The 24,186-nt window shown below is 38.1% G+C and overlaps 1 protein-coding gene across 3 annotated transcripts in view; it reads right to left on the bottom strand.

The window, feature by feature from the left end:
• Window positions 1-24,186, bottom strand: part of LOC127789963 (uncharacterized) — an 82,491-nt gene that overhangs the window by 33,764 nt on the left and 24,541 nt on the right. For all 3 annotated transcript variants that reach the window (XM_052319089.1, XM_052319090.1, XM_052319091.1), the window contains 3 exons: window positions 20,538-20,629; window positions 14,715-14,925; window positions 115-296 (listed from right to left, as the gene is read on the bottom strand). In XM_052319089.1, coding sequence (XP_052175049.1) covers window positions 115-296; window positions 14,715-14,925; window positions 20,538-20,629 — 485 coding nt within the window. The remainder of the gene's footprint in view (window positions 1-114; window positions 297-14,714; window positions 14,926-20,537; window positions 20,630-24,186) is intronic.

Here is a 24,186-nt window from a genome sequence, read left to right as displayed (position 1 = left end):
TAACAGAATTGAGTTCAAAGAAGGGCATCACAAAGAAAAAGATAAAGTAAAATAAAGAAAAAGAATAAAGTAAATAAGTAATATATTTGTTGATGCAAGAAATCTAATGCCTACCTGCAAAGCAATAGCTATGTTCTCAAGCATAAATGAGTCCTTTGTGAGGAAAGTAATTAAAAGTTTAGTTAAAGATCCAATATTTTTGTAAGTATCATTTGGATGGCGACAGAAGGCAGGTAATAATCCCCAACAGCTGTGGGCATAAGCCTGCAAATCTTCTCGAACCGTGGACTGCTTAACTGGAAAAGATCACAATTTTCAAATCCAGAAATGAAAAACCATGTTATATTGCAGCTCCAAAATTATATAACATGACATAAGAGAGATGAACAATCCTACTAACAAATTTTAAAATGAAAAAAAAAAAAAAATTAGTTAGTGAAAATAGAATTTACTCCATAATCCACACCTCACAATATTTCAAATGTGAACCTTCAGTGACTTCCTAAAAGCCCCATTAGTGATTGCATAGTAGTAAGATCTTCAATTACTAATAGGAAAATATTCTTCAAACATTGCAGGCAAATATGTCAAGAGAACAATATATCACTGAGCCCCCTAAGGGAGCCATGCCAAGAAATAGCTTTAGTAAGTACACATCCACACCTGTACATGCAGACAGATCTTATCCATCAAAAATGAACTTCATGCATTTTAAACTACAACCCCATGGCCAAACCAAGACAATAGATAGGAAGAAGGAAAAGGCCTCGTACAAATACCACCCTCTGCTGATCCTCACAAGGTGAGGAATCTCATGCTCTTGGGATGCCCTTTAATTGCAAAAATTATTCTTGTCATGACTTTGGGTGGATTCTCTGACCAGCTCCAGCTCATATTGGGTGTTTACCTCGATGCTCCTTTTAAGCTACAGAAATCTGGGACGATATCCTTTAACATTTCAAAATGAGAATGGAAGGGAAAATATAGCAATAGAAAAGAGGTTGGACAACCTCCCTACCTCCTGATCTTCGCTACTGCTTTTCCTAAAGAGGTCAGACGAGATGGAAAAGAACTCTTTTTTAGGCTGAATTAGGGGAAGAATTGAGGAATCATTTGGACAGTTGCTAGACTGAGTCTGCCTGAAGAAAGATGTCTAAGTGACAAGCATTCAATGGTTTATAATTAGGCTTCTTTTAGAAAACAATATTCTGATTTGTTCAAACAAATAGCTTATGGAGAAGATTGGAGTCAACGTGCAGCAATGTAAAGGGAAATGATTTAAAAGAGGTCAAAGGAATCGTGTACTTAGGGTTTGGATTGGAATCAGAAGGATCCGAGTGAATTAAGACCAATAATAGAACTGGATTGAGGGAGAATTGGACAGGAGGGAGATTATAGACGGGAATGAGGGAGAGGTGCAGAAGAACAGAGAGAGGGAGAGAAATTAGCAAAAAGAGAGAGAGAAATCAGAGAGCATTGGAGAGAGAATTCATGAGAGGGAAATTGAAAGAATTCAATATCATTTCACATAATAATCCCCTCCTCTTACAATAGCCCTTTTATAGGCAAATCTGACTGCTAATCTAGCGTTGTTTTATACTGTTCTATATATATACTGTTCTCTCTCTCTCTATATATATATATATAGACACACACACATATATACACCCAGTCACATATTCCCTTCTAATCTAGCGTTGGTTTGTCCCAAATTTTCATTATTTTCAATTGGGATTGTTTTCCCCAATCTCTTTTGGAATGGTGTAGCCATAAGTATTGCTTGTGTTATATATATATATATATATATATATATGTATGTATAAATCATTGTCTTCGTAAGTGAGTTGCAGAATCGTTTTGCAATCATTCGAATAGGCAATGGCTTATTCGAATGACTCTTGGGAAGCCATGTGAGTAACATCTGGATGAGTGTGTGTCTCATCCGGATATATATATCAACCCATCCGAATGCTACCCTCCAAAGATAGCCATATCCGGATAGATCACCATAACAGCAACTTCAAACCCAATTTTGACCTTAATGAATCCAGAATCTCTTAAAACTCAAAACACGAAAGTTGTAAATCTTTTTCTTGCCTTTCCATATCATCTTGAATCATCTCAATCAGAGTTCAGACGAAAGAGATATGCCCGGAATACAAAACGTTGTCGAACTGTATATTCACATTCGAATGTATAGCAATAGCGGCAAACTTCAAGCCCAATTTCGACCTCCATTAAGCCCGAATCTCTAAAAACTCAAAACACAAAAGTTGTAGATATTTTTCTTGGCTTTCCATATAATCTTGAATCATCTCGATCAAAGTTCAAACGAGAAAGTTATGCCCAAAATACGAAACCTCGTCGAAACTGAATTTCTGAAACATGGTGCATCCGAATGACTTAGCCCATATCCGAATATCCATCCGAATGCGCTACTGTAGCATCCGGATATCACTCACATACTTGACTTCTAACATCCGGATGTATCACCCAATATCCGAATATCACTCTCAAAAACTCCCAGAGACATCCGAATATGCCTCCAACCATCCGGATATCACTCAATGCTCCTCCAACATATCCAAATAGGCCATAAACCATCCGAATGCACTTTCCCATATTCGAATATTGTAGAAATAGAAGTATTTCTTGGATATAGAATATTATTTGTATATCTTAGATTCTATGTATATTCCTATTTTCTTTTTTATTATTTTCCTTTTGTATTATTCTCTTCCTCTATAAAGAGAAAAGGGAAATCATTGTATTATTTTCAAGAAATAGAGAATTATATTTTCTCAATCTTGTTTAGATGGTATCAGAGCTAAAATTAGGATTAAATCACAGCCATTCAATTGTGAAACCCTAATTTCCTCATTTCCTCTGCTATACCCTAAAAACGCTGTCGTCCTTCACTGGCCATCATCCGACTGTCGCCGCCCTTACATCGGCCGCTGCCTCTGAGATCCGGCCATCCCGATCACTACTGCATCTTCAAGCGTCGTTGTTCTCCAGTAGGGTTCCCACCTCTGGAACGATCACGAACCCCTAGCCTCTAGCGAAGGTCAGCTTTCATCAGTCGCACCTGTCGCGGTCCTTGGTTGCGAAGATCAACGTTGCATCGCTCACCAGAGCCGCCCCTACCCGTCGTTCGTGCTGCTTCCCCATCACGCATCGGACGATCACACCTATTGCTGTCACGAAGGTCGGCTCTGCATCACACACCAGAGCCGCCTTTTTCGTTCTTGCTGCTTCGTTCCTACTTCGCTCGTGCCGTTTGTGTTGTTGTTTGTGCTGGACCTTTATTGTTCAGATTGGGCAACTGAGTACCCAGATCCAAGTATCCAGATCCGTGGGTCTCTGCTAGGGTGTCCAGATCTGTACAAATCCAAATTCAACTGCTAGTGGGTCCTTACTTCTGCTGCCCTGATCCGTTTATTCAACCATCATGACTGACTCTGCATCTTCAGTCACTCCGACCCAGCAATCGCAGTCTTCTCAAGACTAGTTTCGCGTTCCCTGGAACTCCTCCAACTCACATTCAGTATAGATTACGACCATTCACCTCAATGGTACCAATTTCCTGCGTTGGTCGCAATCTGTTCGTATGTACATTCGAGGTCGGGGAAAGATTGGCTATTTGACTGGCGCCACATTAGCCCCAGACAGTAAAGACCCGTTGTATGACACTTGGGATGCCGAGAATTTGATGGTGATGACGTGGCTTGTTAACTCCATGGAGGAAGAGATAAGTTCGAATTATATGTGCTTCTCTACAAAAAAAGAACTATGGGATGAAGTCACTGCCATGTATTCCGATTTGGGGAATCAATCCCAAATCTACGAGCTCAACTTGAAACTTGGTGAGATTCTACAAGGTAGTGATACTGTCACCATATATTTTAATTCTTTAAAGCGCATTTGGCAGGACTTTGATCTCTTCAATACATATGAGTAGAAAAACACAGAAGATTGCAAATATTATCAGAAAATGGTCAATGCTAATCGGGTATTTAAGTTTCTCGCTGGACTCAATGTTGAGTATGATGAAGTCTAAGGGAGGATCGTCGGTAGAAATTCACTCCCGTCTCTTAGTGAAGCCTTCTCTAAAGTTCGGCGTGAAAAAAGCCGAAGACTGGTTATGTTGGGCAAGAAAAAGAGTGGAGAAAGTGGGTTATCTGAAAATATGGCGCTCGTCACTGCTGATGCTAATGCTGGTGGGCGGCATATTGCGAGTCAACGAAAGGTAGAAGAAAAATCTCGTGTTTGGTGTGATCATTGCAATAAACCACGCCATACTCGGGAGACCTGTTGAGTGCTTCATGGCAAGCCAGCCAATTGGAAGTCCAGATCAAAGCGATCCCAACCTACTACTCATGAAGCTGATACAGGACCATTCAACAAAGAGCAACTTGATCAACTTCTACGATTGCTAAAGCCTAATATGTCCCCTGGTAACACCCAATTGTTCTTTGGCCTATTCAGGTAAAAACTCTTTTGCCCTATCTAGCTCTTTTCAGTCTGTTCTATGGATCATTGATTCAGGAGCATCTGATCATATGATTGGTTTATTGCATCTGTTCAACTCGTATATTCCTTGTTCTGGTAGTGAAAAAATAAGAATAGCTGATGGTAGTCTTTCACCTATTGCAGGTAAAGGTCTCATTAAACTTTCTGACAATATTGATCTTCAATTAGTACTCCATGTTCCTAAACTTGCCTGCAATCTTCTTTCTGTTAGTAAACTCTCCAAAGATTCTAACTATCGTGTTATCTTTTTTTATTCCTATGCATTTTTCAAGCCCAGAACTCGGGGAAGACGATTGGCAGTGCTAGAGAAATAAATGGGCTCTAATATTTGGATGGGGATGTCTTGCGTAATAAAAAAGCTCACGGGCTGAGTGGTATTAGTTCTACTTCTGTTTCTAATCAAATAATGCAATAGCATCTTAAGCTAGGCCATCCTAGTTTTCCTTACTTGAAACATTTATTTCCTACGTTGTTTAAAGGAGTGGATCCTTCTATGTTTCAATGCAAGAGTTGTCATTTATCCAAAGATCATCGTGTTAAATTTCTTTCAAAACCCAATTGTCCTTCAAAACCATTCTATTTAATACATAGTGATGTTTGGGGCCCTTCTAAGGTCTCCACTTTGTCTGATTGAAGCTCAATTTAACACAAAAATCTGTATTCTTCGATCTGATAATAGCACTGAATATTTTAATAAATCTTTGGGAGTTTTTTTAAAAGAAAAATGAATTTTAGATCAATCCACTTGCCGTGAAACTCCCCAACAAAATGGTATTGCTGAACGGAAAAATCGACATCTACTCAAGGTTGCCAGGGCCATCATGTTTTCTATGAATGTCCCTAAATACCTCTGGGGTAATGCAATTTTAACAGCTTCCTATCTCATCAATCGTATGCCCACTCGTGTTCTACAGTTTCAAACTCCCTTACACTCTTTGAAACAACTCTTCCCTCTTTGTCGTATATATTCTGAGTTACCTTTAAAAGTTTTTGGATGCACTTGCTTTGTTTATGTTCCTCAAATCTTTCGTTCCAAATTGGATCCCACAGCTGAAAAATGTGTCTTTCTGTGCTATGCACCAAATAAAAAAGGGTACAAATGCTTTAATCCTATTACCAAAAAAACTTATATTAGTATGGATGTGTCTTTCCTCGAAACTCAACCCTACTTTCCCAAAAATCATCTTCAGGGGGAGCATATTGAGAAAGAAGATAATTTTTTGAATTCTAATGTTGAGGAGGATAATTACTTAAAACTCTATGATCCTCGTCCTACCATGATTGGTGCTCCCCTCCACTCTGATAAACAACTCAAGGATATAAATGTTCCAAATATTGTGGAACAGGGTGTGTCTGGTTCACAGGTGCCTAGCGTGATGGGATTGGAACCAGGGGGAGAATTACCACAAATGGATCAAAATATTCCAAAACCGAAGCTTCAGTTTTATACTAGAAGACAAACCCTAAAGAATACTATCAATCCGAATATTCCTCTAACAATTGAACAATCGACGTCTTCGAGTGATGGGCTTTCCGATAGTTCTTCTTCTTCTCATGGTAACTCTAAACTCACTCCTCCAGATTATTCTTCATTTGATTCGTCTGATCTTGATGTCCCTATTGCTATTAGGAAAGGAGTGAGATCTTGTACCAAACACCCAATTGCTAAATACCTGTCATACCAAAAATTGTCCAATCATCACAAGATCTTTCTTTCAAATATTTCTAACCTGCATGTCCCAAGAACAATTCAGGATGCCCTTGGTGACCCAGATTGGAAGTTAGCAGTCCAGGAGGAAATGAGTGCTCTTAGAAAAAATGGAACTTGAGAGATTGTGAACAAACCAAAAGGCAAGACAACAGTACATTGTAAGTGGGTATTTACTATAAAATGTAAGGCAGATGGGAGCATTGAAAGATACAAAACAAGGTTGGTTGCTAAGGGTTTCACCCAGACATACGGCATCGACTATCAAGAAACATTTGCTCCAGTAGCTAAAATAAACTCCATTCGAATTCTCCTCTCCCTTGCAGTGAATCTTGATTGGCCACTCCACCAATTTGATGTTAAGAATGCTTTCCTAAATGGTGAATTAGAAGAAGAAGTGTTTATGGATCTTCCACCAAGGTTTGAAAAGAGCCTCGGTACAAACAAGGTATGTCGTTTAAAAAAATCATTCTATAGTTTAAAACAGTCTCCGAGAGCGTGGTTTGAAAGATTTGGAAAGGCGGTAAAAAGCTATGGTTACATTCAGAGCCAAGCAAACCACACACTATTCTTCAAACACGCTGACGACGGTAAGAAAGCAATCTTAATTGTCTATGTGGATGATATAAAAATGACTAGTGATGACAAGGGAGAGATTGAAGAGCTTAAGAGGAGATTAGCTCACGAGTTCGAGATCAAGGACTTGGGTCCTCTAAAGTATTTTCTTGGGATGGAATTTGCAAGATCTAAGGAGGGGATCTTCGTCAACCAACGAAAGTATATTCTGGATTTACTCAATGAAACAGGAATGCTTGGGTGTAAGGTTGTTGAAACTCTCATTAAACCCAACTTAAAACTTCAATCTGCTAAGGCCAAGAATGTGGTAGAAAGGGAGAAATATCAAAGACTTGTGGGTAGACTTATCTATTTATCCCATACTCGACCAGACATAGCATTTGCTGTAAGTGTTGTGAGTCAATTTATGCACTCACCTGGTTTACAACATTTTGAAACTACCTACAGAATTCTGCGGTACCTAAAGGGAACCCCTGGGAAAGGTCTACCTTTTAGAAAACGTGGACATCTTTATGTAGAGGCTTATACAGATGCGGACTGGGCAGGTAGTATAACTGACCGAAGATCTACATCAGGTTATTGCACTTTTGTGGGAGACAATCTTGTTACTTGGAGGAGTAAGAAACAAAATGTGGTGGCCAGAAGCAATGCTGAAGCTGAATTTCGTGCAATTGCCCATGGTATTTGTGAGGTCATGTGGATAAAAAGGCTTCTATCAGACTTGAGGGTCTCCATTTCCCTTCCAGCTAAAGTTTACTGTGATAATAAAGCTGCAATATCTATTGCTCATAATCCAGTTCTCCATGACAGGACAAAACATGTAGAGGTGGATAAACACTTTATTAAGGAAAAAATTGATAATGGAGTAATTTGTATGCCCTACATTCCAACAATTGACCAAGTGACTGACATTCTTACAAAAGGAGTACATAGAACTCAGTTTGAGAATCTTGTGAGCAAGCTTGCCATGAAAGATATCTTCAAGCCAGCTTGAGGGGGAGTGTAGAAATAGAAATATTTCTTGGATATAGAATATTCTTTGTATATCTTAGATTCTATGTATATTCTATGTATATTCCTATTTCTTTTTTATTATTTTCCTTTTATATTATTCTCTTCCTCTATAAAGAGAAAAGGGAAATCATTGTATTATTTTCAAGAAATAGAGAATTATATTTTCTCAATCTTGTTTAGAAATATATATGCTAAAATCTGAATACCCCATTTAATTTTTCCAAAATACATATCAATGTCAATTTACAATAATTATTAAATGAATCATCAGAGATTATATAATGGAAAAAATAGCATATTAAATATATATTACTCCTCAAATGGTGAATCAAGATTTAACCCTAAATAGCATCTCCCAAAAATTGTTCGTGTGTTATAATTTACATTTTGAACGTGCTAAATGTTATGAAGTAAGATATGTTGAATTATCTAATGATGGTAAAATACCAGGTATGGGTAAATGGTGTTGAAATTATGAATATTGAGGAAACAAAAATTTAAATGCATGTGGTTGGCAAATGCATACATGATGTATACACGTACATGTTATATATATATATATATAAATCTTGCGCACTTACTATTTTGCATGGAGGGAAAGGGTATCCTAGAGCACCTGGCACGGGACGAGGTGGCCATAGCCTAGCAGGTTGGCTCCATATTTATTTGTGAGATTTTGTTTATATAATACACTTGGCATATGTTGATTGATGGTTTGCGAGCCTACGAGATTTGATATTGATATTAAATTTTATATGCACATTTGCATAGTGTTACATGGTGGCATGATGCATTTAACTTGGAATTGATCAAGTCCTAAAATATGAATCTTATATATAATTGTTAAGTTCTTGAGTACTCTTTTTGGTATTACCATATTCTTGGATTCTTTTCATTATTTATTATTCCTCGAACTTGCTGAGCCTTGTGGTTCACTTGATCTTCTTTGCCATTCTAGGTAAAGGAAAAGCTATTATTGGGGGCGAGTCCAGTGGGACTAAGGCCCAGATATAGTAGTGTACGGAGACACGTCCTAACTGGAAGATCCTGATTAGTATTTTGGTGAGGCTTGAGATGAAATGACTTTGATTTTGTTAGTTAACATTAGAGCCTCTTATTTATTTTGTATGGCCTTCGAGCCCAAACTCATGTGTTTTGAAAGTGTAACTGAACCTTAATTTAGTTCCCGCTGCTAGTAATGAAATGAGTTGTCTGTTTATTCATGGTTTGTTCTATATCATCTCTGTGATGAACTCCTTTTAAATATCCTATGCTAGCGAGAATATTCGATAGTGGGCTCTTACACTGGAACTTCAGAAAGGCATCATACTCAGCTGCAAACATAGGTACCAATTGCGAACCTGGTGAAGATTCAGCAGGACTAGGATCGCTCTGAAAGACATGAGCTGCATTGTAGATGATGCAGCTGGAGCACCTATCCAACCATGTTTCTTCTAACATTTGTCCTCAAGATGACTCGATTTCTTACAAAAGGTACACTGCGGCGACCATTATTGCGTCCTCTAATTCCTCCTACGGTGGAAGCTTGAGACACAAGAGCTAAAGATTCGACTGGAAGAACAACATGAGAAGAAGAGGACATACCATGCGCACCTGTCATATTTAACAACCGTTTAAAAGAGTCCTTCATGTTAGGATTAACGGAGCTAGTCAAGATTTGATGCCTGATAGCGTCAAACTCTGGTTTCTGGCCAGAGAGAGAAACAACCATAAAAAATTTCTCATTGAGCAATCTGTTCGGTGCAAGTCATAGTAAGAGGAAGAAGAGCATCAAATTCTTGCATGAGAGCCCGAACCTACCTTAGATAAGAGTCCATGGACAACTCCTGCTTGAGATTCTTGATATTAGAGTGTATAAACGTTGGATGTCATTTGTATAACACTCTTCGGCTTCCTTCCACACATCAACACAAGTTTCGAAGGGGCAAAAGAGCTGCATGATGGACGGATCAATAGACTGTTATAAGAGGCTACATAACCGGGCATCAACTTGTTCCCATCTAGCCCAATTAGCTTCCGGCACACTTTTAGCTTTTATGGTAAGATGATTCGCTTGGCTTTGCCCTTTGAACCACATTTTGAAAGAGGCTGCCCATGAGAGAAAATTGGCAGATTCTATCAACTTGACAGTAGTGATATTGGCCATCCCAAGATTGGAGACAATAAAGGATTGAGAGGCAGTAGAGGCAACAGTAGAAATCGGAGCGAAGTAGCACTGGCAGAAATCACATCACTAAGATCAGACATGGCGAGGACTTTGACACCAAAAGTAGCTTTAGGGGTCGTCGAAGGTCAGATTTAGAGAAGACGGAGAAAAACTACCGACGAACGCGCTGGCACTTAGAGGCAAAAGCAACGAGTGGCGGCGGTGCTTGGGAGCGCGTGGGTGGTCCTGCGGCGCCGAACCTTATGGTGGTGGCGGTGTTATCAGGTGGTGGTCGAACAGTGGGGTTCTAATATAGGCAGTGACGGTGACGGCTAGGGTTTAACGGTCGTTGGAAAAAGATACATAGCGACGGCTAAAGTTTTTCTCATCGATGGCTCTGATACCATGTGAGAAAATAATTATGAGAGACAAACTTAAGAGATTAGCCTCTCTTATCTTATTATTTATAATTGGCATAACAGGCCTTAATCATCTATGGGCTTAACTTAATTACAAATAAAACACACATAATAATTATAAATAATTCTAACACAATGAATCATTTTCCCATAATCTAGACTTCTCCTTATACTGTTGCATTTTAAAGAATTCGTGAAGCCGTAATGCTTCCTTAACCACATCCTTCTTCAAGAGCTCTCCGTTACGGTCATTCAATCTTGATGATTGATTGTCTAGGTCAATCATCTCTTGGTTAGAACTTCAACAATAATCACCAGAAGCATCTCTTCTTAGTTTATCGAAGAATTCAGCTGGAATGCTAAGATGATACCCCTTGGACAGCATCATCGCAAACTCCTGCAGCTGCTCGCGAAACATATGACCTATTTCCTCGCATGTTTTGTGTATCACATTGCTTGTTTCCTCACGCATTTGACTGAACTTATTATCTAATTTCTTTTCCCATGTCTCATGATTATGGCCAAACTCCTCACGATTTATGTTGAATCCAACTAAAAACACAGTATTCTTCTGCTGCAATTGAGACTCCAATTGTTCCATGTGTACACTGCTCCCCATGGTTGACATCTTATGAATTGGACAAGTTGAAGACCAAGGAACTGCTTGACAGCCTCCTATGACTCAATCGGTCCTATTACAGCCTCCAGAGATCACCTCTGAACTAATTAGTCCAATCGAACTTGAGGCTAATTTCCAAAAAACCTAATCCGCCTTGTTTGCAATTGCTTCCAATAATTACAAAGATCTAACCTCAGCAATCCTTAATCCGCCACTATCATAGTTGGAATTGAGAAATCGGTAGCCTGGGGGTCACCTCTAACTCAGCTCCCCAAATTGCCTCTTGCCACTTGATCAGCTCAGAAAATTTCTCATTCTACTTCACTATCAAAGACTCAACTATTCTGCACAATTATAATGTCATATTGGAATTACCGTATCACCAAAGTCGCATGGCCTTGTTCTACTACCTAGATCGCCAAAAGTTGACTGACTCTGCTTCTTGTTGCGATCACCAGAATTTTGCAACTTCTTAAATCTGCTTCGTCTTCCACTTTCGGGCCTCAGATACTAGCCAATGTTCAACCTCCATGCGTCGGAATCGATTTCTAAGGATCACCCACTCCCTATACTCGCCAGAATTACCGTCGAAAACGCCTAGCCTACTCACCTCCAAAAGTCGAACAAACTTCTGAATTTCACAACAATCATCTATCAATAGTCGAACCTTGACCAGCTAGTAAAATTACCAGAATTGTAGTCGTCTCTAATTCTACCTTCAAATTCAACTCGATATCATTGTCGAACTCTCCCGACCCGCGTCGTCTTCAATTCTGAGCTGAAACTACTTTGCTCTGCTTCACATTTCACTATCGAACAAGGATGACCAGATTCACTGCACCAGAAATTAGCAATGATGGAATGGAGAAGTCAACAACCTGAGAATCGTTGCACCCGCCGCCAATCAAGACTTAAAACAGCCACAACCCACACCCCAATCATCGCCCAATGGCTAGAGGACCACTGGCTCGGCTTCGGAATTCAAGTGACTCTACTTGAATCGTTTCTGGAAGTCACCTTGGTCACTTGTTAGAATTTCTGATTCCGTTGAATTCACTGGACCCTAGAAGTCGCTACTCAATCAATTCACTAGAGTCGTCGAACTCTACTTCTGAGGTCGCCCTCCTGAATTGCACGCTATAGCAACTGCTGGCAATCGATCTGCCGACAATCAACTTCCTGTGATTCACTCGATCCTTCAAAGTCGCCTTTAGTAGCCTAACTCGCCTCTAACACTGCTACTTGAATTCGCCAGAAACGATGCGCAACTTTTGAAACCAACTTGTGATTCACAATTTTGAAACCACATTCCAATAATCACTGGCCTATTAAAACTTCTGAAAATCACTAATCTACGATAAACTTCCAAAAAACGACAGGCGAAGAGCTTCCGAGAATTGGTTGCTCTGATACCAAATTGTCATGTGCCTAGGGTTTTAACCTAGGGTTTGGATTGAAATCGAAAGGATCCAAGTGAATTAAGACCAATAACAGAACTGGATTGAGGCAGAGTTGGACAGAAGGAGGGAGATTATAGATGGGAATGCGGGAGACTTGCAGCAGAACAAAGAGGGGGAGAGAAATTAGCAGAAAATGATGGAGAAATCAGAGAACATTTGAGAGAGAATTCATGAGAGAAAAATTGAGAGAATTCAATATCATTTCACATAATAATCCCCTCCTCTTACAGTAGCCATTTTATAGGCAAATCTGACTGCTAACTGAATTCCTAACAGCACCCATGTGTTCTTAAAAAATTGCAAAATATCTCCTAACAAACTATTATAAGCTTATTATAATATTGCCCATCTATTACTCCTAAGGTCATGACAAAAGGTTCTTACTACTAATGACGGAGAACATATATCCTTCCCATGAAATGAAAGAGCGTTCTTGAAATGGGGATTCCTACCAAGGTAGCTCTTTCAGACTCAATTCTCGTCATTTCATTATTAGGGAAGAGGCTTGATTCCAATTCATGCATAGAAAGGTGAAGAACCAGCAATTCACCATTCATTCATATACAAGTTATGGAGTATGTGATTTGTAAATTTTTCTGTAGAGCATGTGAGCCTGGTTCCAGAAATTGCCTTGTGTGAAAACTGGGTTTAAGGCTGCTGTCATAAGGGAGTGCATAGAACTGGATCATGGCCCAATCAGTTTGGCGCTGGAAAAAAGAATCAACTCACTTTCAAAAATGTATAAAAGGAGGATAGGAACAAAGGATCTCTATAAACAATGGGTCTAGGTTTCAAACTTTTTATGTTTCGCTTGGAGAGAAATTTGCCACTTCTCTGAATCTTTATAAATTTGTCCAGTGAAATAGTTATGGGAAGGAGCAAAGTTCAAATTTACATTTCAATGTGCAATTTTTTATTAGCCTGAAAACGGAAATGTTTTCCATAAATTTTCAAAAATGTTATAGAAACACAAGGGAAATAGTAAAAATTTGGAGAATTAGAAAACCTATTTAGAAACAAAAAGTGAAATCTACATAAAAATTTGCAAGAGTTAATTAACTGAATAATTAAATATTTTTGTGGTGTATACATCATCACTTAAAGGTTACACAGATAAGTCTGAAGTTAATTCAACTGCCACTAAATTAGCATCAAACAAATAAGTTCGTGCAAAAGGTTCCAACAAATAAAATTACAATATAAATGCTAAAATGTTCCTAGATACCTTTGGAGTAAAAGACAAAGAGTCAAAATTTTAATTCATTAGTTGTAGATTGGGGTTCACAAAAGTTCTGGATCATAATATATGTATATATATATATATAGAAGCAATCAACATGCAATAACAAAGCAAGAGAATAAATAATTATCCAGTTTCTCTTGAACTTTATATCTTTCTTCTACTTTGCATTTACAAAACCTTTAATATGTAAAATGGAGAATTATTTTCTTCTCAAATACATTCATATAATAAAAAATGATAAATAAAAATAACTCGACTTCAATGTTTTCCTATTTATTGAAAAAAAATTGTTTTGGAATGTTTCAGAGAGCTTCACCCAGTTGCAGTATCTTTTGGTTTAAACATTGAAATTTTGATTTCTGTTCTCAACAATGTTTTCTGCCATTTTCTTTTAAGAAATGGAAACACTTCAGCTGTATACATGCAAAAGAAACAAAAATTGATCGTTGGTAAGGGGTTGTAGTTTTAATCTGTTGCAGTTTTCCTTGCATATAGCTTCCACAAAAGTGGCAATCCTTAAGTATCTCTCCAGTTAGTTACCTTAAAAAGAGAAATGGAATCAAAATAATCAAAAGCCAATAAAGAAACAGAAAGTACTTGCAATCACAGGAGTGTATCAGGAAAGGAGGATCAGAAAATGACCATGATACAAGTTGCAACAGCTTTAAGAAAAATTACCTAACACCATCTTAAAGAGTGTAACTGTAAAAAATGATTTCTTCAAAGAGGATATTAATCATTTTCTTTAAAATCAGAATGATGCAAATTCTAAACTATGACCAGTTTTTACAGCAGTAATTCAACCTTCAGGGAATAAATTGATATGCTAGTCTTCTAGAGTCTGCTTAATTGAATAAGAGAACATCAGAAGATTACAAAAAGCCATGACCATTGAGAATTATGCAGAAGCCAAAATCTATAAGTATAACCTCTACCAAATTTAAAGGCAACAATTTCTGTAATTTCAGTTGATACCTGAGGCATGACCGTGCTCAAAGGATTCTGCAAGAGGCACAATGTGATCCATAAAAAACCGCAAGGAGGACCCAACAACATAATTCCTTAAAATAGGTATCAACCACACATTTGAACTGGAGAGATCTTCACCATCAGGGTTGATGGGTAAAAGGGTAAGTATCTTCTCTGGCCCTATTGCCATAACAGCAGACCCAATACATTTCTGAAGCTGCAGATTTTTACATAAAAAATATATAAATGATTCAATTGGTTGAGAAAACCAGACAAGTTAATATGTATGTCGATAGATTATTAAATTGAAAAGTAATCAGAAGAGAGTTCTAGAAAACACATTTACTCCCTCCTACTTTTTAAATAAAAAATATAGTAGGAGAAAAAAATATTAGAAGAAAAAAGCACAAATATGGTCTCACTCAGCAGATTGCAGTTATGATGCACAGATTCCAAATAAGAGTCTAGATGTATTACACCTTGTTGAGAATAAAAATAATAATATAATAGATAAAGTTAACCCTTTATCTACCAGCTTAAGCCTTTTTTTTTTTTTTTTGGGGGGGGGGGGGGCTAAGTTTGATGCTTAAGGTTTTAGATAAGATTGTGATTAACAATTCAACTTGTTATTAAAGTAAGCGAAGGTTTTGAGTTCAAATCTCACCGCTAACTCAATATTAAAAAAAATTGGGGCAACTAAAGCTCAAACACAAGGCTAACAACAATCATCAAGCATATTGATGTCATGAAGCATCTGGCTGCCCAGAAGAAAGTCACAAGTCATCAATAGAATTCCCTCGTCACAGATACAGTGAACTGACTCAAATCTAGGATGACGGATTCAACAAAATGCAGTTTGGTTTTTCAAAATTTAGGGGAAAAGAAAGAAAGAACAAGAAAAAACCAGTCCATGAGAACAAACTGGAAACACAGTAGAGAACCATCAACCCAACCTTCCCAAAAAGTAGAAGCAAGAGACATTAAGCAAAGATCACAATTTCAAATTAATGTATAGTTTCAGTTAAAACATGAGGAAAATGACAAAAGAATTAGAAACAACAAAAATGTGCCCAAAAAAAAAAGTAAAAAAAAAAAGAAGCAGAATCAAGCTTTCGTGATATTTTAGCCTATTTTTCTCTCCTTTATGGAGCCTCCACCCATTTGTTTGTGATATTTGGAGTTTGTTTCACTCTTTTTCAGATGTACAATGGTTGAATTTATGTGCTTAAGGTCTTTGTTCTTAGAGGTAGGCTTGCCCTAGCCAGAGAAAAAGTAGCTCTTGGAGGATTAATCATTTTTGTGTTTTGATGTAGTACATATGGTGCGAGAGGATAAGGAGAGCTTTCAGGCATGTGGAGCACAGAATTTTTTTCCACAACCATCCGCAATTTCCTTCCTTTTGTTGAGTTAGGGAGGCTTATCACTCCCCCTTGGAACCCATTTTGCTTCTTTTAGATGATCTATCCTTGTAAGTAGTTTACAAGTTGTTGGATAGGGTTCACCCCCTTGAGGAAGCTTCTTATATATATATATCTGTTATTTAACTAAAAAATGATAAAAGAAAATTCTATAGAAGTTTGCAAAAGCTCAAAAACTTGAATGTGTTTACATGGAAGGGCGTGAGAAAGCTATTTGGAACCAAATCCAACAAGTATTCAACTATTCTAAGTCTAAGACCACTTAGACTGTCTCTTCAGCAATCTAGGAAGCTTCTTAGAAGTATTTTTTAAACATCAAAATGCCTCCTAATTCTCTTGTGTTGGTTTTGTTTGCTATTCTAATCTAATCTTAAGTATCTTTTGCTATTTTAATCAGGTCTAGACCTTTTTGTTTCCTGATAAACCAACATGAAACAATGACGAAAAATTATGCTAGTGCTTCAACATGACATATCAAAAAGCACCGACACTCACTAAAGGTGCTGCAAACCATACCAAAAATGAGGTGTCTACCACCCCACCCCCCCCCCCCCCCCCTAAAAAACAAAAACACACACACACACTTTCTATTAAATAAGCCATTTCTATTCAACCCAAGGAAAAGAGTACTACCTCTTTTGGTCAAAAAGACCAAATTGTATCAAGAAGACAGAAGTAGGTCAGACCTTCCTAATAACCTGCATCCTTCATAAAATTCTTCATTTTTCCTTACGATTAATATCATAATCAATACTAATTATGATAATTTAGGCCATGATTGGGAGAAATTTAGTAATGGAAGGGAATGTAATGATATGAAAATGAATGGAACAAAACAAGTGAAATGAAATGGAAGATCTTTTCTCCTTGTTTGTGAGAGGAAAGGATGGATAGTAATGTAAAATACTTTCTCCTCATTGAGACAGCTATGAAAATGCATGGAATGGAAAACTATTAAATAACAAATGACAAATATACCCTCATAATGGATTATAAAAAAGATGGATATAAAAATATTGAGGCTAGTTTTGTCCATAAACACATTAAAAATTTCTCATCACTTCCATTCCATCCATCCTCTCCCAAATTGGCAGAGACAAAAAATAGAGCTTTTGAGGGGAAAGAATGGAAACCTCTCCTTCCAATTACATTCCTTTCCATTATTAATAATATTCCTCCCAGACAATGAAAACCTCATTTCATCTAATTACATTCCATCCGATTTCATTCCACACCCCTCTCTCAAACACACCCTTACGCTACGTTTGGTTGGGTGGAACCAGGGGGGAAGGAATGTTAATCCCTTGAAAACACGTTTGGTTGCATCAAAGGAATGGAATGGGTCATTCCCTCCAATTGATGGAACGGGTGCACCCATCTCCTTCTTTCCCCTCCTTGAACACCCACGAACCCACCCATCTCTTCTTATTCTTATTCATTTTTATTCTTCGTGAACCCATCTTCTCCTCTTCTTCTACTTTTTACTCTTCTTCTTCTTCCACCGACAACTATCTACCTCCTCCTCCCACAACTAGATCTGGCCATTGCTGTCGCCGTTGCCGCCAACTCAACCGCAGCCAGATCTGGATCTGGACCCTTCTTCGCTGCTAACTGTCTCCTCCTTGCCCTTCTTCCTTTGCCATCCGTGATGCAGGAGCAATTTTTTAATTATTAGTGTTTTTATTTCTTTTATTCGTTTAATTATGCTTGGTACTTAATGACTTAAGTTTTAGATACCTTTTTTATTTTTTAGTTTTAATAAGTAGTCATGTGACTATTAAAAAAAAAAAGATAGATTCCTTAGATTAGATGGATTCCTTGTGACCAAGCACTAGGATTCCTATGTGGTCAAGGATTAGTAACCCAGTATAAATAGTCTTTTAAGAGACTTTGCAGGCAGCCATTTTATTCTATTTCAACTTTGAGCATTTCTTAAACCCTAATTTTAAGATCTCCATTCCAGAATTAATCTTACACTGTTTTCACCCAATTTTGCACTTGCTTTGTTGATCCCTCTTCCCATACTGCATCAGCCTGTCTCCTACTCCAGTAACCAGATCTGGCCACCGCCACCTCCATCGTTAGCACAACCACGACCAGATCTTCTCCTCTTCTTTGGGAAGGATGTCGTGTATGTAAATGAAATAATTAACAATCATTTTTTTTTTTCTATGCATGCAGTCCAACAAGAAAGCTGTTGTTTAGAAACAAGTGGCTTCTTCATTTTGAGGAACTTTGCCTAATATTTGGTAAAGACCACGCCACGGGTAAAGATGCACAAGCGGCAGATGCTATGGTGGACAAGTTGGATGCTGGAAATGTCCCAAATGACTTGGAGGAGCCAGCAGATCTTAGCACGGAGTCCAATGCTTCCATCTTGTCTACTTAGTTGCCAAGTACGCACACCAATGAAACATTGTCAGCAGGTAGTGATTAGGCCTATTTGCACTAGCCAAAGGAGGTGGCAACCTCACTTGAAAATGGCCTTGTCAGGGCCACAGACAAGGCCAAGTACGCACACCAATATGTTGTGTTTCCATATTGTACTTGTTGGTTTCACCATATCAACTAAGTGATGGAACACAACTATATCAATTATCTTCATTCACCACCCACCACCATCTCATGAAACTTCTCCATGTGAAGATGGTGTTCAAACTTCATTTCATTATTACTCCGCCAGGGAATATTATCCACTGCCGGTCTCAAGCCCGAATAAAGGAGGAGGGTTGCGTTAAGTAGCTGACAGCCAGCATAAAACCTAGTCGGATCCAAATATGAATTCTAGACAAACTATCTGTTGGGATGTAACCCACATAAAAGTCAAGAATTCATGTAGCCAACCCCACATAGTGGGATAACGGCTGGATATGTTGTTGTTGTTGTTGTAGGGCCACAGACAAGTTGGGATCCCATGTGGGTAGTTTGGCAACTAAGGTGGCAATTAACAAACGACAAGCACAGGTTTGTGAGCAGCTAGGAAGGGTTGAGGGTTTGTCAGTTGCCAAAAAGATGGATGCTTCAATCAAGATATCTAGTAACCCTTCTCTTGTTTGTGTTTTCCACAATTCCAGACCATGAAAAAACAATACGGGTTCAACATGTCCTTGATTGATTTGGTTGTTTGACACTTCACTTTTGTTTAGACTATTGTTTTGATACTAGTATTTTGCATATATAGTTGGATTGCTTTTGTTGGAATGTTCGCAATGAACAGGTTACAGGTACTTTTTATGGCAATTATGTATTTCGGATGTTTGAATACATGTTTATGGATTGTTTGTATTTTGAACGCTTTCATATTGAATACTTTTTGTTAAAACTTGCCATTATCAAATTTATGTCCAATTGTATTAAGTAATTACCAAAATATGTTTTTTTCCATTACACATTTTTCCCAAAAATTAAAAAAAATAATTTTTCAATTATATAAATTTTTTTGTGCGAATTGAATTTTATTTTTATTCAATCTTTAAACATTTTTAGTTTAAAAAAAAGAAAATAATTTTTTTAGGATAAATTCGGTAATTAAATGATTTTTTGAAATTATAAACTATTTTTTATAAGATTTTTCAATTTTATAATGTAAAAGGGCATTCTTGTCAATTGCTAATTTTTTTCTTTTTCCATTCCATAGAAATCAAGGCATATCAAACATGGGAATGGAATGAAACCATTCCTGCCTGTATCAAACATGGCAATGGAATGGAATACACATTCCATTCCATTGCCATTCCCAGTCCCATTCCCTTCAAAACCGTTTTTGTCCAACCAAACGTAACCTTAGTGAATTTTGTTCTAGTGAGACCTAAATAAGCACTTGTGTTTGGTAAGATTGATTGCTTAATACCTCTTTTTTGTTTCATGTTGACTCCACTGTCAAATTAATTACTTTTGCCTTCACCTAAAAGTATGTATGGACCTCAAACATATTCAATTACTTAACTACTGAGTTTGCATTAACATTTTTATGGTTTTAATTTTTGCTTCCGAACCTTTTTCATTTGCTTCCAATTCTTCCTGCCATGTTTCAGAAACATAACTGAATTATCTGTTCTTTTTAAGCTCACTACTGGAATAGCATATCAATGATATAATGATCCTTGGAGAGCACATCTTGTAAGGACAAAGAACCCTGGCTTTTATGAATATAATTACTGGCCAAAACTCTCCTCAAACAATATAATGAACTACATGAATTAAAACAAAACAATTCGCAAAGTAATATAAATGGCTAAGTAAAATGGATCATGTTTCCGCCCAAGAAATAACTATGCAGAACATACACAGTTGAACTTACTATGAAAAGTAACCAAGCAATATGCAAATTTCAGTCATTTGTGAACAAATAAATGAAATAAAATTCAAATCATCAGTACAGCCACCAACGGGAGTGTCTTCCACAACTTACATGTTCTGTGTTGGACTTATTTCGACAAGCAAGGGTGATTATGTCAGCAAGTTTAAGTATTGTATCCTTCATAAAGAAATAAGAGATATCACCTGCAAGCCAGAGGCAAAAAATAACAAAAAGTCATATTATTTATATAATAAGGCATAACTGAGGCACAGAAGTTAGCAATAGAAACATAAAAATCAGCAGTTTGTAAATTTAGCATGTGACATGCAACAAACTTGAGCTAGCATCCAACGTACACAAAAAGTAAAAGAAAAAGGGTCTAAAAAAAATAGAAAAAGATAAAAACTGCAGCATGCAAAGAGTATAATCCATGTTTACAGAGTCATCTAAGTTTGCTAGTTGCATGCACTCTTCAAAGTTTGAAAATCAATGGTGCCAACCACTGGATGTTATACTAGGATACAGAATGCATATCAAACATGGCTAGTTTGACAAGTATTATTTACAGGTAGAATTAAATCACCATACACAAGATTAACTTTCTATGCGTAAGAAACTTCATTTTAGTTTGTCAACAACATTCTTGTCTGAATTAATTTAGACTAACTTACAAATATGAAATCTAGTTGTACCTTCAGAAAGTGTGAAAATTGGATGACTGACATACATAAGCATAATACTCCCATTTGACGTGCATACTAAACTATCCCATCAACCACCATGATGCGTGCTTAGCATAAGATACAATACAATCTGCAGTCATGCAGTAGCCAGACAAGAGTGTCCAGTATAACTCTAACCTAACAAAGCAGGTTTCAGGCTAGTAATTGGAAGCCTGAAGCAAATTCAAAATCTCTGTAGCTTTTAACAGTTCAATTGAACCACCCCTAGGCCATTCACAACAAAAAGTTCAGGAAGCCAATGAAAAGGCCAGTTTGGCATTGTTGTGTTGTGTTGTGCTGTGTTTATGTCATGTACTAACGTGTAAGGGGGGAGAAAACTGAAATTAAATATAGTAGAGGGTAGAAGTAGTATATGCCGTAAGTAGGCTGAATAAGATTGTACCAAGTTTGTTGCTGCATCAGCAGCTGGTACATTCCCCAACGCTTGTAACCGGTTATCCGCACATGGAGGAGGTTAGAATTAGCTATAAATATCATTGACCTCTTTCCACAAAGGATTATGCAAATTCTAAGAGAATTCTGAATTTCTCTCTCTATTCTCTCTTCCTCCCGAATTCTTTATTCTCCTCTTCCCAATTCTCTCTCTATTTCTCTCTCTCTTTCCTTCTCGGGCCTTCTAGTGATCGAGAATCACTATCAAAACCATTGGAAGCTGACATTTTGGTATCAGAGCAACACTCCTGGGCGTCAATCGAATACTGATCTTTCATCGCCATGGCCGATGGAATGAGAATGAAGCAAATGGAGTCCCAATTGCAGCAGGTTACAACGGTGATGGCGGAGAAGCAAACAAGGCCGGGAACTCTCAAATCGTTTGTTAGAACAGGGGTGGATACTCGGATTGATCAAGCGATGGAGAGATGGTGGGAAGAGAACCGGGAACAGCGTGCTTTGATGCGAGAACAAATGATGGCGCAAATGCCCCAATTCATGAGGATGTTCGCATCCCAACAACCGGTAAGGCTCTCGCCTGAGTTTCCACCTAGGGAGAGGTCGGATCCCATCCTTCCCGAAATGGGAATGGAGCATCGACCAATAGGGACGTCGAAATTTGAGTTTGAACCAAAAATGATGGGAGAAAATATAAGGGAAAGGAGGCTAGAGCTCAAGCTAATTGTAACTAGCCAACTTTCCCTGTGCCGAAATTGGAGATTCCATTTCTTGAGGGGGAGAATCCGAGATGGTGAATAAAGAGATGTGAGAGGATGTTCTCCCTATATCAAATACCAGAACAGCAAAAGATCACCCTCACTTTTGCTTATTTGAACGATATGGGAGATGCCTGGTTTTAGGGTTGGAGTGCGATGAAGGAAGGAAGTCCATGGTATGTATTTGCTAATGGTGCTCATTGATAGTTTGGATGAAGCTACGGCAATGAGGTTGGGGTGTGAAGTCACTCAATCTCACCCCCTATCAATAACAGTAGCTAATAGCAGTAAAGTCTTGAGCCAATCCTCGTGTAAGGGATTTTGTTGGGAGATGAACGGGGAGAATTTCTCAACTGATTTGAGATTGCTCAAGTTGGGGGGTTGTGATGTGGTGCTGGGAGTTGATTGAATGAAGGGAGTTAGTCCAATCAGCTTTGATTTTAACAAAATGGAGGTGACTTTTGAGAAAAATGGAAGAAGGAAAACCCTAGCAAGTAATCATGAGGTGGGAGTATGCAAGATGATCTCGAGTAAGAAGCTACAAAGGATGTTCAAAAGCAAATTCACCAAAGTGGCACAATTGTTCTCCATACAAGCCATGGAACTTACAAGGGACAATGTAGAACTAGAAGGGGAGTTAGCATTCACTGTGAGCAGCCACTCCCATGTCCAAAGAAAGGTACAAGAGACTGACTCTCTTAATATGCTTTTAATTGAGTATAAGGACCTCTTCATGAAGCCCAATTCCCTACCACCCAAAAGACCTTTTAACCACCCTATCAACTTGAAACCCAACACTAAGCCTGTTAACCTAAGGTCCTACTGATATCCTCCAAGACAAAAAGCTGAAATTGAAAGACTTATCAAAGATATGTTGCACAAATCCATCATCCAACCAAACAACAGCCCTTTTGCCTCACCCATATCACTTGTCAAAAAGAAAGATGGGACATGGAGGTTTGGTGTTGACTATTGTCAACTAAACTCTATAACCATCAAGGACAAGCTCCCAATACCCATTGTGGAGGACCTACTTGATGAGCTTAAGAATGCTATTGTCTTTACCAAATTAGACCTTAGGTCAGGCTATCACCAAATTCGAATGAAGAGACATCCACAAAACAACATTCAAAACCCACCAAGGGCACCATGAATTCCTAGTTATGCCCTTTGGTCTCACCAACACCCCAGCAACCTTCTAGGTGTTGATGAATTGGATTTTTGAACCCTATTTGCGCCAATTTATCTTAGTGTTTTTTGATGATATTCTAGTCTACAACCCATCCTTTGCTAAACATCTCGACCACCTAAAAATCACTTTTGAGGTCCTTGGGTTCAATCAACTGTATATTAGAGAGTCAAAATGTGCCATTGCACAAGAACAAGTAGAGCACTTGGGCCACATTATATCTAAAGCAAGGGTGAGTACTGATCCCAGCAAGGTAGCAACAATGTTGAAGTGGCCAAGGCCTCAAAATGTCAAGGGGCTTAGGGGATTCTTGGGATTAATCGGCTATTACCACCGATTTGTGAGAAATTATGGCCTTATTAGCAAGCCCCTAACAGAATTATTGAAGAAGGATAAATTCTTTTGGGGTCAGGAGGAAGAGGTACCCACCCTAGGGTTACCCGATTTCAATAAGCCTTTCATACTTGAGACATATGCGAGTGCTAGTGGAATTGGGGTTGTGTTGGTTCAAGAGGGCAGACATCTGGCTTTTCTCAACCAAGCACTAGCCCCTAAACACTTGGGATTGAGCATATTTGAAAATGAGTTATTGGTTGTGTTGTTGGCGGTGGACAAATAACGCCATTATTTGGAAGGGGGTAAGTTTGTAATTAAAACAGACCATGAAAGTCTAAAATTTT

Source organism: Diospyros lotus, chromosome 14 (genome assembly GCF_014633365.1).
Source record: "Diospyros lotus cultivar Yz01 chromosome 14, ASM1463336v1, whole genome shotgun sequence".
In the NCBI taxonomy this organism is placed as follows: domain Eukaryota; kingdom Viridiplantae; phylum Streptophyta; class Magnoliopsida; order Ericales; family Ebenaceae; genus Diospyros; species Diospyros lotus.
This window is presented reverse-complemented; position numbering and strand designations above follow the sequence as displayed.